This window comes from Chrysemys picta, chromosome 4 (genome assembly GCF_011386835.1).
Source record: "Chrysemys picta bellii isolate R12L10 chromosome 4, ASM1138683v2, whole genome shotgun sequence".
In the NCBI taxonomy this organism is placed as follows: domain Eukaryota; kingdom Metazoa; phylum Chordata; order Testudines; family Emydidae; genus Chrysemys; species Chrysemys picta.
The window spans coordinates 65,168,584-65,184,865 of NC_088794.1; the positions used below are offsets into that span (position 1 = coordinate 65,168,584).

Sequence of the window (16,282 nt, forward strand, 5' to 3'; positions counted from 1 at the left end):
CATAACCATAGACATATCCGAGGCAAAGATGATTTTGAATAAAACGCTGGAATATTTAAAAAAATACCGTTCAGATGAAGGATTTGAAGAAACTGTCAAAGAAGCAACAACAGTAGCAGAGGATCTTGATTTTGAATCAACGTTTGCACCTCAAAAATTCATTTGTCCTCGGAAAAAAACAAGACAGTTTTGTTATGAGGCTCATGATGATGATGATCCTATTCTCGATCCAAACGAAAGGCTTAAAGTTGAATGTTTCTATTGTATTTTGGATGTAGCTATAACTTCCATTGAAGAAAGATTTTTGTCAGTTGCATGGTCATTGTGAAACTTTCGAATTTTTATACGATATTGGAAATATTAAAAATCAGTTTTCCAAAGAAGACCTCATGAAGCAGTGCCAAGACCTACATTTAGCACTCAGTACTGATAACGCTGCTGACATTGATGCAGTAGAATTGTATGATGAATTAATAGCTTTATCTGAGCTAATAAGTCCTAAAACTTCTCCTCTAAAATTATTAGAATTTATAGCAAGAAATGATTTTTTCACTCCAAACACTGCTATAGCATTACGCATTCTTTTAACATTACCAGTATCAGTGGCTTCTGGTGAGCGCAGTTTCTCAAAACTGAAATTACTAAAAATTTATTTGAGGTCCACCATGTCTCAAAATCGTATGTCAGGTCTCGCATTAATTTCAATTGAAAGTACTATTGCAAAAAATTTAGATTTCACTTACTTATTATAAGACTACGCAAGTATAAAAACCAGAAAAATTCAGTTCATATAAATTCTTTTAATTTATGAGAAACTGGAAGACACTAACATTTTTCATTACAGTGTATAGTTGAACTCAAATTGTTTGTAATTGTGTCTTTGTTAAAATTAAATGTTAAAATTACACTAGTAGGAAATTGTTTTATTTCACTAACGACAAATTCTCTGTTTTCATTTTTTTTTAATTTTAAACAGTCAAAACAAAACTGCAAAGTGCAAACGTGTAAAAGCCAAAAAAAAGCGCGAGGGGGCAGCCAAAATTTTTTTTGCTTGGGGCAGCAAAAAACCTAGAGCCGGCCCTGGGGATCAGGGCTGTGGCAGGGGATTGGGGCATGGGAGGGGTCAGGGGTGCAGGCTCTGGGCGGTACTTACTGCAAGCAGCTCCCAGAAGCATATCTCCCCTCTGGCTCCAAGGCACGGCCAGGCGACTCTGCGCTCTGCTTTGTCCGCAGATGCCACCCCTGCAGCTCCCACTGGCCAGGAACTGCGGCCAGTAGGCGGTGTGGGGGCGGTGCCTGCAGACAGGGTGGCACCCAGAGCTGCCTGGCTGCACCTCCCCGTACTATGTACGAGCCGGAAGGGGGGTCGAGCCAGAGGGGGAACATGCCGGCTGCTTCCTGGGAGCCATGTGAAGCAGGGCAAGCCCTCAACCCCGCTCCCTGGCTGGAGCGCCAGAGCAGAGCAAACCCCCAACCCCGCTCCCCGGCTGGAGCGCCAGAGCAGAGCAAACCCCCAACCCCGCTCCCCGGCAGGAGCTGAGGGCCAGATGAAATGGTCTGATGGGCCAGACCTACAGGCCGTAGTTTGCCCACCCCTGCTCTGGAATATTTTCTTTTATTTCAGTAGAGAAATAAATAAAGTTATAACTTTTAAAACGTGGAAAAATACAAGCTTGTATAAGGCTGAAAATTTGAGAGAAAATAGTTAAAAAGTCGATCTTGGCCCGTTCGTAGTGTTGTTATAGCCATGTTGGTCCCAGGATTTTAGAGAGACAAGGTGGATGAGGTAATAACTTTTACTGGATCAACTTCTGTTGGTAGAAGAGACAAGCTTTCGAGGTACACAGACCTGAAGAAGAGCTTTGTGTAGCTTGTCTCTTTTGCCAACAGAATCTTGGCAAGGAGTATCTGGTCAGAATAGATGTTTATGAAAATGAGTAATACAATTAGTACAGTATTTACTGTGTTTTTTATTTTGATATGAAATTATTGAGCCAGATCCTCAACTTGAGTAAATTGCTGTAGCTCCATTGAAGTTAATAGAGCTTTGGTAGTTTATGTGCTGACGATCTAGCCTATTTTGTTTTATTTTGCCCCTAATTTTCCAATTCTATTGCACTACAGTTTTTACATTCAGGGCTGGCTCCAGGCACCAGCATTCCAAGCAGGTGCTTAAGGTGGCAATCTGCAAGGGGCGGCAGTCCATATGTTTTTGCCGCCCCAAGCAGCGCACCGAATTGCTGCCACGGACGGCGGAGGCAGTCCGTGTGCCATTAGGGTGGCATGCACGCGGGGGCGGCAGCAATTCGGCGGCAGCTTCTATGTTCAGCTGCTGGCGGCGGCAATTCGGCAGTTTCTGTCTTTTGGCTGAAGACAGAAGCTGCCGCTGCGGAAATGCGCGTGCCGCCCTACCGGCACACGGACTGCCCCCGCACTCCAAGGCATTGGGTGAAATTCTGGTTCTTTGAAGTCAATTTCAGAATTTCAGTGGGCCCAGGATTTAATCCTTAATGTTGTTTATAAACGAAAGCTTAGATTTTACAACAAATCTGTGATAAATTCCACAGCAACAGGAAAACACTTGTTTTATAAACTAAAAATTTCAATCTGCAGATATTTTATTACTTTTCAAAAATGCAATTTACTGTAAACATGCTGCTATTTCAAGTGCTCTTTTGGGCCATGTAGTAGCACCTCCTCCCTGTGGTCTATTATGCCACTCTGCAGCTGTGGCTGTACCTCTGTTTCCTTCTTATTTCCAACAATAGTCAACAACACTCCTACCTTCCCTCAGGGAGGCCCTGTAAAGTGTCAGTCTCTAATCCAAACAACATAAAATAATTTTCCACTCCTCCTGGGCTACCCTTCTGCCCCTTTCACTCATAGAGTGCTCACCCTCCAGACTTTCTCCCTGCAGACCTGACTTCTGCTAGAGCTGCTGATCCTCAGGGGTTCTTCCCTGGTGTCCTTCCCCTAGTCTTATTCCCAGTCTATCTCCAAGCCATTTTCTTGCGGGGGGTTGGCCTTTTCCTGGAGTATCACATGAGCCGCCTCCTCTCATGCTGCCCTTTCCCTTCCGGACCAATCACATGAGACAGCCTCCCTTCTGTAGCTCCCCTCCCCAACTGAGTTCTCCCAGCCCTTTATGGAAATCACCCAACTCTTCCCCTATTGAGTCTGATAACTGAATTGAGCCACCTGGGTCCCAGCGAATCAGGATTAGCTGGTGCGGTGACGGATCTGTCATAGGCGAGGATAAGCCAACTACTCTTTAACGGCCGGCTAGCCAGCCAGCCTGTCACAGGCTGTATCTCTTTTTATCAAACAGGGTCATATGACCCTGTTTTTTCAGAAATTCTGGGAAATTCTTGATTCCTCGGGAACAGCTAATTTTTTATTTTTAGTTTTATTGAATTTTCACATTGGCTTTACATATTTATTTAAATTATTTGTATTACCTCTGAGGTGTCTGGCAGCTAAATGTCAAGAAAATATACCCTACATTTTATACCATATACAGAATAATTTAAAATGTTTTAAATACATTAATCCATAAGGTCTGGATTCAGGAAAGCACCTAATGTACTTGTTTCACTTTAAGCATGTGCTTAGGCACTATCCTAAGTAAGAATGCTGTTCTGCATTTGGACCCAAATATGTTGCTTTTATTAGTTACCCTTTGATGAAATGCCTGACATAAAATTGTATTATTATTATTTTATTTATTATTATTGCTTGTGGTGCCACTCAGAATGTGCTAAGAACTATACAAACACAAAATAAGACAAGTCCTGCCTCAAAGCGCTTACATTCTAAAAAACCAAAAAAGACAAAACAGAGAGAGAGATGGAAGACAGGGGAAATGGGAACAAGAAACAATGTGGTGAAGTAGTGAATGACCACATCCTGATAAAGCAAATGTGTTTATATATAAAATCATCATCTCCTTTTTCGAACATCAAGGGTGAGCAGGGCCAACTTCTGTCAGTATCTCGGCTTAGGTAAGTATCTGCCAGCCACCATAAGTCTAGTATGTGTGTGTATATTTATTACAGTATTATCCTTTAAGTTGATCACTAGTTTTAAATGCAAGGATTGTGGACATAGGCCCTTCACCACTGCATCAAGTTGAACTATCTTGAGTGAAATCTTGCCCCGTTAGGTGAAAGTGAATATTGCTATTGATTCCAATAGAGTCAGGATGCTCTTTTTAATGCCTTTATGGTCCTGCAGATTTTTTCCCGTCTCTACTTTGCCTCATTTATCTTATAATATTGCCTCCCTTTCTCTTGTCTTTGTCATTGATGCCAGTTTACACACACACAATGATATGTGTATTATTTTTTAAATTAATAACTTTACATTTAAATATTACATTTTCTAAATTGCTCTACAAGCCTGATGTTATAGGTCCTGATTAAGCAAGTATGTGCTTAACTTTAAGCCCATGAGTAGTTCCACTGATTTAAATGAAACTACTCATGCATTTTAATTTATGCGTGTGCTAATCTACCTTGCTGAATGGGGGCCATAGTTTCTTGTAGACATGATAGAAGAATTGGAATTTCAGGAGAGGTTTCATTAAAGAGATTGTAGTGGCCTTGCAGACCAGCTCGGGGCATTATGTGCATAGAATGAGGCACAGAAGTAGTAGGTCCAGAGATATTTGTTGAAGAAGCAGTCAAACAGTATTTTGAGGCTTGCAGTGTTGGAGAATTGAGAATTGCACGAATAGAGGATGCCTAAGATTAGTGACAGGATGATAAGACAATACTGTGAAACTGTTTTAAGTCATATGACTTTGTCTCAGCCATGTGGCTTGTTTGGCAGTCTAAGAGTATCATAAAAATATATGTTTTCTTTTAAACTAATATCTTCTGTAAAAAAAACAAACAAACAACAATTCTATGGCTTTCTGTTTTTGCCCACACGATGTGCTGAGTACACTTAAAAATACATTTATTTTAGCAAAAGTAAATATCTAATCTACCATATGCTCATCTAATTATTATCCTCTACATCTAATGTTAACTTAAGTCTGTGTGTTGTGTCCCCTACATTTACTTTAAAGTGACCAACTACATGGGAACTGTCTTCTAATAGTTTCTTTACTAAAGGCTCAGTTCAGCCAAAAATTATCACCAAAGAGGTTTTGCAGTTGAGTTGAACAGCTGTTGAGTCTAATTGTGAGTCAATTTCCAGAATGTCATACTAGCCTCTGCATAATATATGTGAAGTATCCAGTGATATGCACTCATTGTCTTTGTTGACTATGCATGCAGCCCTTCCTTAGTATTCATCTGCCTGTGAGGTTACTACAGATGTATAAATATGTTACATATATATGCCCAATATGTAGTCTTGAAATGACCACAGACTGACTAGAGCTAAAACTAAGTGTTTCCTTTTATTTGCATGTGTTCACAAGTGTGCTTTATATTTGTATTTATTTATTTGTCAATTTTCTTCCTAAACCTAGAAAGAGCAAAAATGTCTTTTATATTTTATATCCCTAAATAGTCAAATACCATGTTATTTTACTATATATATAAGAAAAGTCTCTGTCATTTACACAATTCAGTAAAGTCCAAAATATCTGTCAAATGCACACGTCTAAATAAAGCCTGCAGCCAAAATGTGCTTGCCTTGTTTGTCACATATATTGGCATAAGGTCCCTGAAAATAGAATGCATTAAACCTTTTAGAATGGTTTTGCATTCCAAAAATAGCAAGAAAAATCTTGTAGTGCCTATTGCCATGAATCCATTTATATATATCTTTTCATTTGATTTCCCTCCTCATTTTTTAAACAGCCACACTGAGCAGTTTTTTGTTTTTGTTTAAAGTTGGTTGCTTAAGCAGTGGCAATGAAAAGGTTATTGTAAAATTGCTTATAAGAGTGTTGATTATATTTTATGAATAACCTGAAGTATAATATGTTAGGTATATATAAGCTCCTCAACAGGAAACTATATACAGAAACAACATGGATCTTGCAATTTTATCAGGACAATGCAAGTAGATTTCAGCAAGGTTGGTTCCAACTCATCTGTGATAAATGAGAAGATAAGGCAATCAGTGCACACCATGACACTCTGTACAGCTAGTTAGGCACACTTCAGAACTATTCAGGTGTGCTCACAAAGCTTGTGAGTCTTACATGGGGGGTGTCTCAATATAAATACATCCTTCATGGTGGCCACTAGTAATGCAGGAGTTGCTTTTCCAAGACTTAACCCAGGTCAGATATAAATAATAGATGTTAAGAGTTAGTTCTGATGTTGGGGCTGCATTTCAGGCTGTGTATTTTCAGTTGGGTCAAAAGAATGTATTTTCCCTTTTTTTCTTGTATAGTTCCTCTGCTTGACAAATGCCTGCAAAATTCCATCACACCTTTGCGTGGACCTGTTTGGGTCTCTAAGGGAGAAGGTTTCAGCCCCTCAGGAGCAAAGATGTATATCCATGGAGTTCTTTTGGCCTTACACCAACGATTAAAGTCTGCAAAAAACTATTGCAAACAGGTGAGTTTGTCCCACTCTTTAAAAGTGTGCTTCTTCTTTTTTTTTTTTTTTTCATTTTAAAATGTACTGGTTGTGTAAAGGCAATGATTGGCACTGTGTCATAAAGAAGTGTGACAAGTATTGCATGAGCTCCAGTACCCGTTAGGGAAATGCTTCTCCTATAATCTCAAAGCCAACAATAATGGAGTTAATTGTATCTGTCTTTCGGTGTGGGATGTCATATGTCTCATCTTTTCTTGCTGCACACTGTGCATAGCTGAGACATTCCTTATGTGGAAATCCTATAAAGGCAGTCGTTTTGCATAGGAAAATTAATAGCTTGTTCTGCACATTGAATATTAAAAATGGTCTCATATTTCTTCACACAGGGCTAATCAAAATAAAGGCCATAGTTGAAATATTTTTGAGTAAAAAATAGCTAAACATAACTGGAGTTACATTCTCAAAAATAAAATGAACTTGCTAGCTTTAGGATCGTCAATAGGCTTTTATTGACAATTCATGCACAATTAAATAAATATATCAGAAATACATTTTTATTTGCATAAATTACAGAGATTAGATTATAGAATGTATTAATTTATTTGTTATAGTTTCAGACTATGAGACCTAGTTAGTGCATGTTTGCTTTATCTGCATATTTATATAATTGTGTAGTGATATGCAGATATATTTATGACTTTTTAGTCTGAAGGTATTGTACTTTAATTAATTTGAATAAAAAATGGAATTTCTAGGCTTGTTAAGAATACCTACCTCTGACATCTTTTGATTTATAAATATGAAAGTAATCCAATTTTTTAAGTTAGTTGAATGATTTATGAAAATAGCAGGTATGCAGATTTGCCAGGAAAAGTAATAATTTTACATTAAACAGCCATCTAGGAAACCCAGATTCAAAAGTGATACGAGGCCCCAGAGTTAAGAATGAATGCATCAGCCAGACTATGCTATCAGTCTGTGTGGGAAGGGGGAGGGGAGGTGGAAATGGGGTGTCAGTCTCACTGTTTTTATACAGCACCTCCTGCTGTCAGATCCATAAAGAGAAATGAGCATTGACTTTGGAAGAGACTGTTCCTATCTTGAGCTAATGGTGGTCAACAACAAGAAATCAAGAAAATAGAAACAGGCAGAAAGGCTAAAATCAGCTTGTTTCAAAAGATGCATGACTCATTTTAGCAGCGTAGTAAAAAAAAAAATACAGTGATCATGTTTAAATTTTCTATTGAATACTGGCTCTCATGAATGGTACAGAAATGCAAAATATTATAGTACAGTATAGTGTCCTAACTAATAAGAAAATAATTACTGAATCTTTTTAGAAAATATACATAAAAATCTATCAAGTATGACTCATTAAAATATTTAACAGATACATTAACCTGTAAAATAAATTAACCCCCCACAAATGGGCAACATTTTTGGGGGGAACTGAATTACAAAGTGGCCTATAATAAAAACGATGTGAAAGGCTTTTGTCGGTTGCTTTTTGTGCTCCTATAAAGAAAATATAATGAATTTCCAATAATTTAACTTAGATTAATCATTTCTTTGGTGTTGCCCAAGAGTATGAGTTTGGAAAGAGTTTAAATAGCAGAAAAAGAACACTTTTATTAAAGTTTGAAACCACCTTTGAAGACAAATTCACCTGGATTCAGAAAGAACAACATGTGTTCATATTATCAGATGCCTGGGAGATATTTTTTTGTTTTTAAGATTCATATAATATAAGGTTACAATTACGAGTATAAATATGCCTGTTGTTAGTTCACAAAAATTCTGTAATAGCAGAAGATTATTTTTATAGGCATTTTAAAATAGTGTTTTAAGCATTAAAAGTAAAACAAGAAAGTTAAGTATTTTGAAAATATTACAGTAATGTTAAGAAACATTGACAGGTTTCAGAGTTAATGTAACACTGTCAAAAGTAAATTGTTTGTGGTATCTGGTATTATAACAGCATAGACAAAAATAAAAAAGAGAGCAGAAATGCATTTTTATGTTTTTCCTTTTAATTTTACCAATCATTTTCAAGGTGGAATTTTATTAGCATTGAACATAATTGAAATCATATGCAGAGTACTGTGAGTATTAGAGAATACAGCATATTATTTTGAAATATCAGTTTGTTTGTGGCTGCATTTACATATGTTGTCCATAATTTATAAATAAATTAAACATTAAAAAATATGTAGATTATAATATAAATAAGCAAGGTTAAAATACTTAGTAATATAAACCTAGGAAATTGAGTCACGTATCCCCTGAATTTTACCTGCTGTACTCCACCCTACCTCATTGTCGAGGAATGACATTTGAAAACTATCAACTCTTCTAAAAACGGGATGCAGGGGGCACAGCCCTCACTCCTTCATCCTGTTGTGTCTAGGCAGACTAGCAGTATAACTCTATGATGTGAAACATGTTCAGTTTTCAAATCACTGTATATCTAGACATTGCTTGACAATCTTAACTGAATTTTCTACTTATCTGTTATTTTGAGATTTGTATTGTATTTGTGTTTTACACTATCTTTTATTTAAATAAATAAAGAACAAATGAAGAAAAAATATGGAGAAACCCCTTTGATCTGGTAATACTCTGCTGGGACAACATGCTTTGTTGAAATAATGAGATTAAATAACTCTTGGAAGTATTAGTAGCTCAATAGCAATATAATTCTGAGCTACTTTCACTAAAATTTAAGTCATTTTTAATTTTAATTTCAAAGTGTATTGTTATACACCTACTGGATTAAAAATAGTACACATTGGTTGACCCAAAAGGCTGCACTGTGGACTGCCTATTATCAGCTTGTTGCCTCCTGCCCTATAGTATGGCATTAGATGTCTCAGTCCATAGGTCAAAAAGAGGAACTCTTATCATTCTGCTGTGCCCCCTGTATCACCTTTAGAGAAGAGTTGATAGACTTTGAATGCCATTTCTTAAGAATGAGGTAGGGTGGAGTAAAGCAGTTAAAACAGAGGGGATATTCGACTTTTACTATAATATAATCAGGTAAAACTAAGAGGATACTTGTGGCTGGAGAAGGGTTCAAATGTCTCTTTGAACTCAAGAGAAAAGAAAATAACACATCGGTACATCACAATAGCTTGTCATTTATGTTTTTTCTTTGTATAGAGTCCCAAGTATTGTAATTGTATTAAGTTGTAATATCCTGTGGACGCCAGTAAAATCTTGAAATTTTATCAACCTCAGAGGACATGACTGCAAAATACACAACTTTCTGGATAAAAAATAAATACAAAAACTATCCAGCACTACAGACAGAATTATTTTGTAATTAATTTTCACATGATGGAGTTGTAACTATAATATGTGACTTTAAAAATGCTCTCCCAGGTTGTCAAAAATCCTGAGATACTTAAATAGACCTAGCATTTAACATTTGTGTATTATATATTTAATATATATTTGTGTGTGTTTATGTGTGTGTCTGTATATGTTTTCAAATATCATGCATGACTACTGTAGCTTGTATTTAAAACATATATGTTCTTAAAACAGAGACATCTCCAAAATGAAATTGCTCAGAACTATGCAAGAGCTTAAATTCATTAGTAACAGTAGGAATAATATAAACATGTTAGTATGAAATGTAGATAACACTTTCAACCATGGGGGCTGTACCATCTCATTAGCATTCTTGATATGTAGTTGTACTGTTGGTGGGGGTGTTGAAGCAGGAATGCCATTGTGCTGGGTTCCAGTGTTTGGGGACAAACACTGCTGTGGAGGGAACGTGTGAAAAGGCCATAGTACTGTCAGTGAATGAGGAAGGCTGTGCTTTCTGTATGCTTCAAGCAGGGAAGCTGTCATTCACAGGCCTAGCACAGCTAAACAGAGGCCAAAACAGAAGACTGAAATACCTTTTAAAATGATATTAATGATTTTTAAACATTTTCTTCATTGACAATCACACAATAAATCATCTATTGCTCTGTCAGTAAACAAACACAAAATATATTATGACAGAGAAACTGAAAAAATAAGCTGAAGTGATGCCAAAATATGAGATTCCTGACACTCCATTTGAAAATCACTAGTTGACCTAAAAAGCCCCAAAAGTATTGATGAGCATGTTTTATAACTTTACTCTGTGAGATTCTAGAAAAATACTGCTATAATACTTTATTCAGAAATTCACCTACAGTGCTGTAGATTTCTATCCTATGCTTAAAAAACTGTTAACAAAACTGTGCTGAAGTGGTTTTTTTATGTAGGTGTGGGGCGGCGGAGGGCTGAGGGGGTATTTATGCTGTGTATTCCTAAACTCATTCTCTCAGAAATGACAGTGATAGAAATTAGTTATGTAAACCAATGCAAATTATGTTGTATTTAAAGTAATGACTTCTTGTATGAAAAATACTGAAGAAAAAACAAGAGAGATTAAAAGATTAGAACAATTTTATCACCCACCGTTTTAAATATGATAATATTGACAAATGCTGCTATGGTTAAGAGTCTGTGAACCTTTCTATAATACATCACTGCTGGTATATAAATTATTAGTCCATTAGTAATTTTTTATATTTTATCTAATCAGTTTTACAATTTTTGATTCTGAGCTGCACTAACAGCCTCCATAATTCTTGTGGTTTCAACCACTTTGTTGTATAGAGCTATAAAATAGTACTAAATGTAAACAAAAATATTGCAACTATAAGAAGAGAACTAACACTACATTTTAATTTTTTTTAAAAAACATTTAATTTGAAACTGCTTACTTAGATATTGGAGCCTGAAATTGCCTACTGTGCATGCATTCTAGCTACCTTTTATAATTCTCCTTGATTATATTCAGTAATAGACATACATAGTATGACTACTAGACAAGTTATCACTGACTTCAGTGTGCCTTTGTATCCTAAGATTTCTGTTGCAATAGCTTTAATTATTTCATAATGGGTCCACAGGACCAGGACTTTTCCATTATAAATGTCACATAAACCAGCTGTTATGGGGAAATCTTTTTCTTGGGGTTTTTTGTTGGAGGAAATTGATGCATTAATATACTACTTTTGTTTACTATTTTTGTGTAATCCACATATTTTGCATATAATTTTATGCACACATAACCACACAATTTTGTCAAAAGTTTACACTTTAAAATATACGCTGCACTTTAATGTTATTTAAAAAAAAAAAATTGCATCCTGGCCTAAGGTTGGCATTACAGTAACTCAGAAAGAATAGTAACTGTTCCACTGAAATGATTTACAGTTGATTTCCATTCAAAAGGTCACCAAATCCAGTATAATAGTAGTAGATTTTTGTGGCATTTTTAAAATAATAATCTTAACATAAATTAAAGATCAAAAACTGTATTTAAATAATGTAAAAATGATTTTCTTAAACAAAAATGTTCTGTCTTTGCTGTATACCCTTCTTGCTTAATTGTATATAGTACTGACTCATATCATTGCAGTGGTGTTAAGTATTTTTGTGTATCATTATGTGTATGTCATACATAAAAAAAAATAGGTCTCCCGTCCATTTGGCCTACATAGGGGCCATTCACATAACACTCCTCTGTTAAAAGTAAACTTTTTTTGTTGAACAGCAATAGTTCATACTATAGCTGTAATATTTCAGCATAGTTTCTTATTAAAAGAATATAAGAATAGAATTTCAGTAATTTTGAAATTGAAAAAGAAAATTAGTATCTTGATAGTTTTGATAAGTGATTCTTTGAATGTTGAGTTGTTTATAGATTTGAGTGATGATTGAAATTTTTTCCCACAACCAAGCTGCATTCTAGTTACTAGAAGTATTTTAAGAACCTTAAACTTGTGTCTTCTTCTAAGTGTCATGCCTTGAGCAGGCCTAACATCAGTTAAATGAAGTGAAAATTGCATTCTTGTCTTGATAGAGATGAAAATGGATTTCTGGTCATGAAATAGATGTAGTTGTCACTTTTTTAAAAAGGTGTCAGCAGTTTGCTTCAGCAAGTAAGGTGCCAATTCAGTATGACAGTAAACTTGTGATCTGAGCAATCAATAAAATGCTTCAATAACTTCTGCTTCATTACACTTATAATAAGAGGCTATAGATCTGTGGCACATAAAATGTTGATAAAGAGGATATGTAGGGACTGGCTGTGACATTTTGTCTTAGAAGTACAGTAAGTGCAATGTTGCCATCTAGAGTTTGTGCATAGGTAATTATTCCAAAAGGAAAAGCCTCAAAGATAAAATAAGCATTGATATTGAAAGCTCTGTTTATTTTCCATCAGTTAGTGGTATGTGTGTGTGCGAATGGTTAGGTCAGGGGAATATAAGATACTACTGCCTTTTTTCCTTTAAATAATTTATAATAAATGTGAAATATTTTTCTCAAATAGTATTTTAATAGACTTAAAACAATATACATTTAAAGTAGCTTTTACTATTACAAGCGACTTTAAAATATTTATAACACTACAATTATTTGATTTGACTCCTGTAAGGAGGAAAAAACAATGCTTTGTAATAACAATAAATTCATACTGTGATGTTTCAGATCTGGGCCAAGGATTATCTTTTAATTTACCTATTATGAAAACATAAATAGCTTATTTTGATTTTTCATAACTTGTACATTTTCAGAAAATTGTCTCTGTGGAGTTATTTTGTGGAAAAATTATTTTTAATATACTTTACTAGATTTTTCTCTTTCTTAAAATGACTGTTGACTCTTAATTGATGCAACATATTATGGAAAATGAGAGACTATTTTCTATTATGTTTAGGATAATTAAAGCCAAATTTAGATCTGAAAAGGGTTTCATTCTCCATGGATATTTTAGGAAACCATATGTTTTTCATAAATGTATTTTTTAAAGCCCTGTGATCAATGTTTGTGCCCAGTGAAGGTTAAACATGGATTTAGATGATTTTATGAAGTTTAGAAGCCTAAAAAATGATTTCATTGAGTTCAGAGACAAAACAAAAAAACACAACACCCAAGTGACTGAGATTACTGAGAATTTGCGTAGTGAGAATTTCTTTATATTGAATAGGCTAATTTCAGGCAGAGCATGTATAATAGAAGGAGGTCTAATTAAGCGATTTCCCTTATTACATGCAGTGGTGTTATAGCTGTGTCTGTCCCAGGATATTAGAGGGACAATGTGGGTGAGGTAATATCTTCTATTGGACCATTTTGTCACTCTTCCCTTATTACAGTCCATATACCCTGTGGAGTTCAGGAGGGGACTGTAGCAATACTATTGGATAGGTGGGGGATTTAAAACCAGCTCTTATATTGACCCTCAGAGCCCTATCATGGCTAAGAAGGCGGTAGTGGTCATGCCTGTTGCTCCTCCTGCCCTACAATAGTTCCCAACCACCATCCTGAAATTATGTCCTAATTTTTTTTCATTGTTAATTCTTTTTTAGATGGGTAATGGTTGATAAGTGTGCTCAAGTGTCTATTTGAAAATGTGGGTAAGGAGCTAGGTGCACATAGTCCTAGTCATTTCTGAATTGTTTTTTGCCAAGAACTCTAGATAATACTATTGCTTTGTTTTTTCCATCTTGGTAATTCACACATGATGGCAACATTTAGGCTTACTTGCCCGGACATGTAATTCATGCTAGAGATTTAGATAAATTATTCAAAATTTAGGCTATCAATAGGGATGGAAGGGGTTGTGACCTCTTAAACCCAGTGCAGATGGGAGATGGCAATTATTGTCTTCTGCAGATTAGAAATAAATCAGCCATTAAAAACTGATGGAGTTTTGATTGCAGGAGGGCCCAATGTCTCAGCAAAAGATAGGGCCACTGTCATTTGGGTATGCATCACTGGTGACTTCTTGAAATTTTTAATTCATAATTAGAATATACTGGGGTTCCCCCTCCTCAGTCAAATAAATCCAAATTGGAAGGTAGGATTATTTGGTAACAGTTATAGAAGGAAAGAATATGCCACTTCCCATTTAGTTTCCAGTCCTGCAGTTGGATTGGAGCAGGCAGACTCCTGCACCTGTTTGAAATCAGCGTGTCTCTGCACAGGTGCAGGTGCATGGATCTGATTGCAGGATCCAGCACTTTAGCTTGCAAGGCTACCTGTCTGCAGGCATTAGCTGACAGATTTATGTTCAACAATTTGGGGAGTGGGGGGTTGCCGGTCTTGCTAAATCTTTCTTGTGTCATTCTCTCCCATATCCATGGCAATGATGTGATGAACAAATAATCAGAAATAGTTACTTCTAGATGGGTTATAGTAACTTGAAATAGAATGTACACAATACATATATCATATACCAACCTGTGAATACAGTACACAGTATTCCCACTCCAAGTATTCAGAACTCATTAGTTAACCCCCCAAAATAATGATTTCCCCGCCCCCAACAATATATTTTTGGTTCTTTTTATTTGCTTTCTGGGCTTTGAGCCTTTTGGATTCATGTTTTCAAGCTTTTCTCCGCAATCATGAAGGATAGAAACTTATTTTCTTTTTAAATGGCAGCCAAAATTCTCATGTGGACACATGACTCCAGGAGGTAGGGCTTTAAGGAAACATACTAAATATCACAAGACTCACAATAACATTGTGAAAGTTGTCAACATGGTAAGATACTTAAGCTTGAGAGAAATAATTAAATTAACTCTTTTGGTGAAGGAGAAGAGGGTCTCTGGGTTTTTTTATTCAATTGTGTCATCCTTGCTTTCTTGCAAATCTATATTGTTTTGCATTAATATGACTGCACTGGGATTAGTTGTAGGCATATATTAAAATCATGCATGGAGAGAATTACATGTGTGATTTCCTCCTATGCATGTTGATGGGACTGTTTTTACAATGTGTAGCCCATGCACTGAATATATGTAGCATTAACATAGTTCCTTTACTGTGAGCTAAACTAAATTCTTCACAAGTCTTCAGTCTGCTCTGCAGGTTAGTCATTTCACTTGCACTTATTTAAAATCTTTAAAATAAAAAAAAACAGTTTAGAACTTTTTCATTATATCGTAAAGAAATGATTGCACTTTATAACTTTGAAAGTAATTACAGAATTCTACTGTTAAAGGCAGTGAAAGTAGGTTTGACACATTTTCTTTAAATTACTCAACCACCTACAGCTATTATTGCCTATGACTCTTTTGAAATGAGAATAAATTTAATAGTTACAACAGCAAAGTGAAAGAGTGTGTTTGATAGATTCCCTGAACAGTTTCAACACCCACAGGTATTATTTGTAAGAAAACAATCATGCAGAGTCTTCAGCTGGTTAGAGAGGGCACAGCATTCCATCTTCACCTGACATCCTATCTGTTCTCTCAACATCCTGTGCCCCCTGCCTGCCACCCACTCCTCCCAAAACAATGCTCACTGAGAGAGGTTTGTGTGAATGGACAAGAATATGAATGTTTTTTTAAAGAAAATGAACAGTATAGAAGGTACATTGTCAAGAGGGTGAGAAAAAGAAAAACTGTCTTTAGGATTGATTAGTATTTTTCACTTTCTGTTCTAATTAATCAGTGTTATCCTTGAATTACAAGAACTACTCAATTTTAATTATTCACAGGTCTGAAAACTGATTGATTACAGGAAATAAAGAGCCAAAAGACTATTTTAAAGATCTTTATTTCTCTCTTCTCCCTTTTTTGGTCTGTTTCCCACATAACATCATTATGGTTATTTTTAAGAAATATATTTAGGCCAGAATTTTCAGGCATGGGTCAATAAACTTAAGACATTCAAGTTTAAAAATTTCAATCTTGAATATAATAAAATGAAATACTCTGCAC

The 16,282-nt window shown here is 35.7% G+C and overlaps 1 protein-coding gene across 1 annotated transcript in view; it reads left to right on the forward strand.

Moving 5' to 3' along the window:
• Positions 1–16,282, forward strand: part of DCDC1 (doublecortin domain containing 1) — a 414,547-nt gene that overhangs the window by 99,735 nt on the left and 298,530 nt on the right. The window contains exon 8 of the mRNA XM_065592482.1: positions 6,355–6,521. Within this exon, the coding sequence (XP_065448554.1) occupies positions 6,355–6,521 (167 nt within the window). The remainder of the gene's footprint in view (positions 1–6,354; positions 6,522–16,282) is intronic.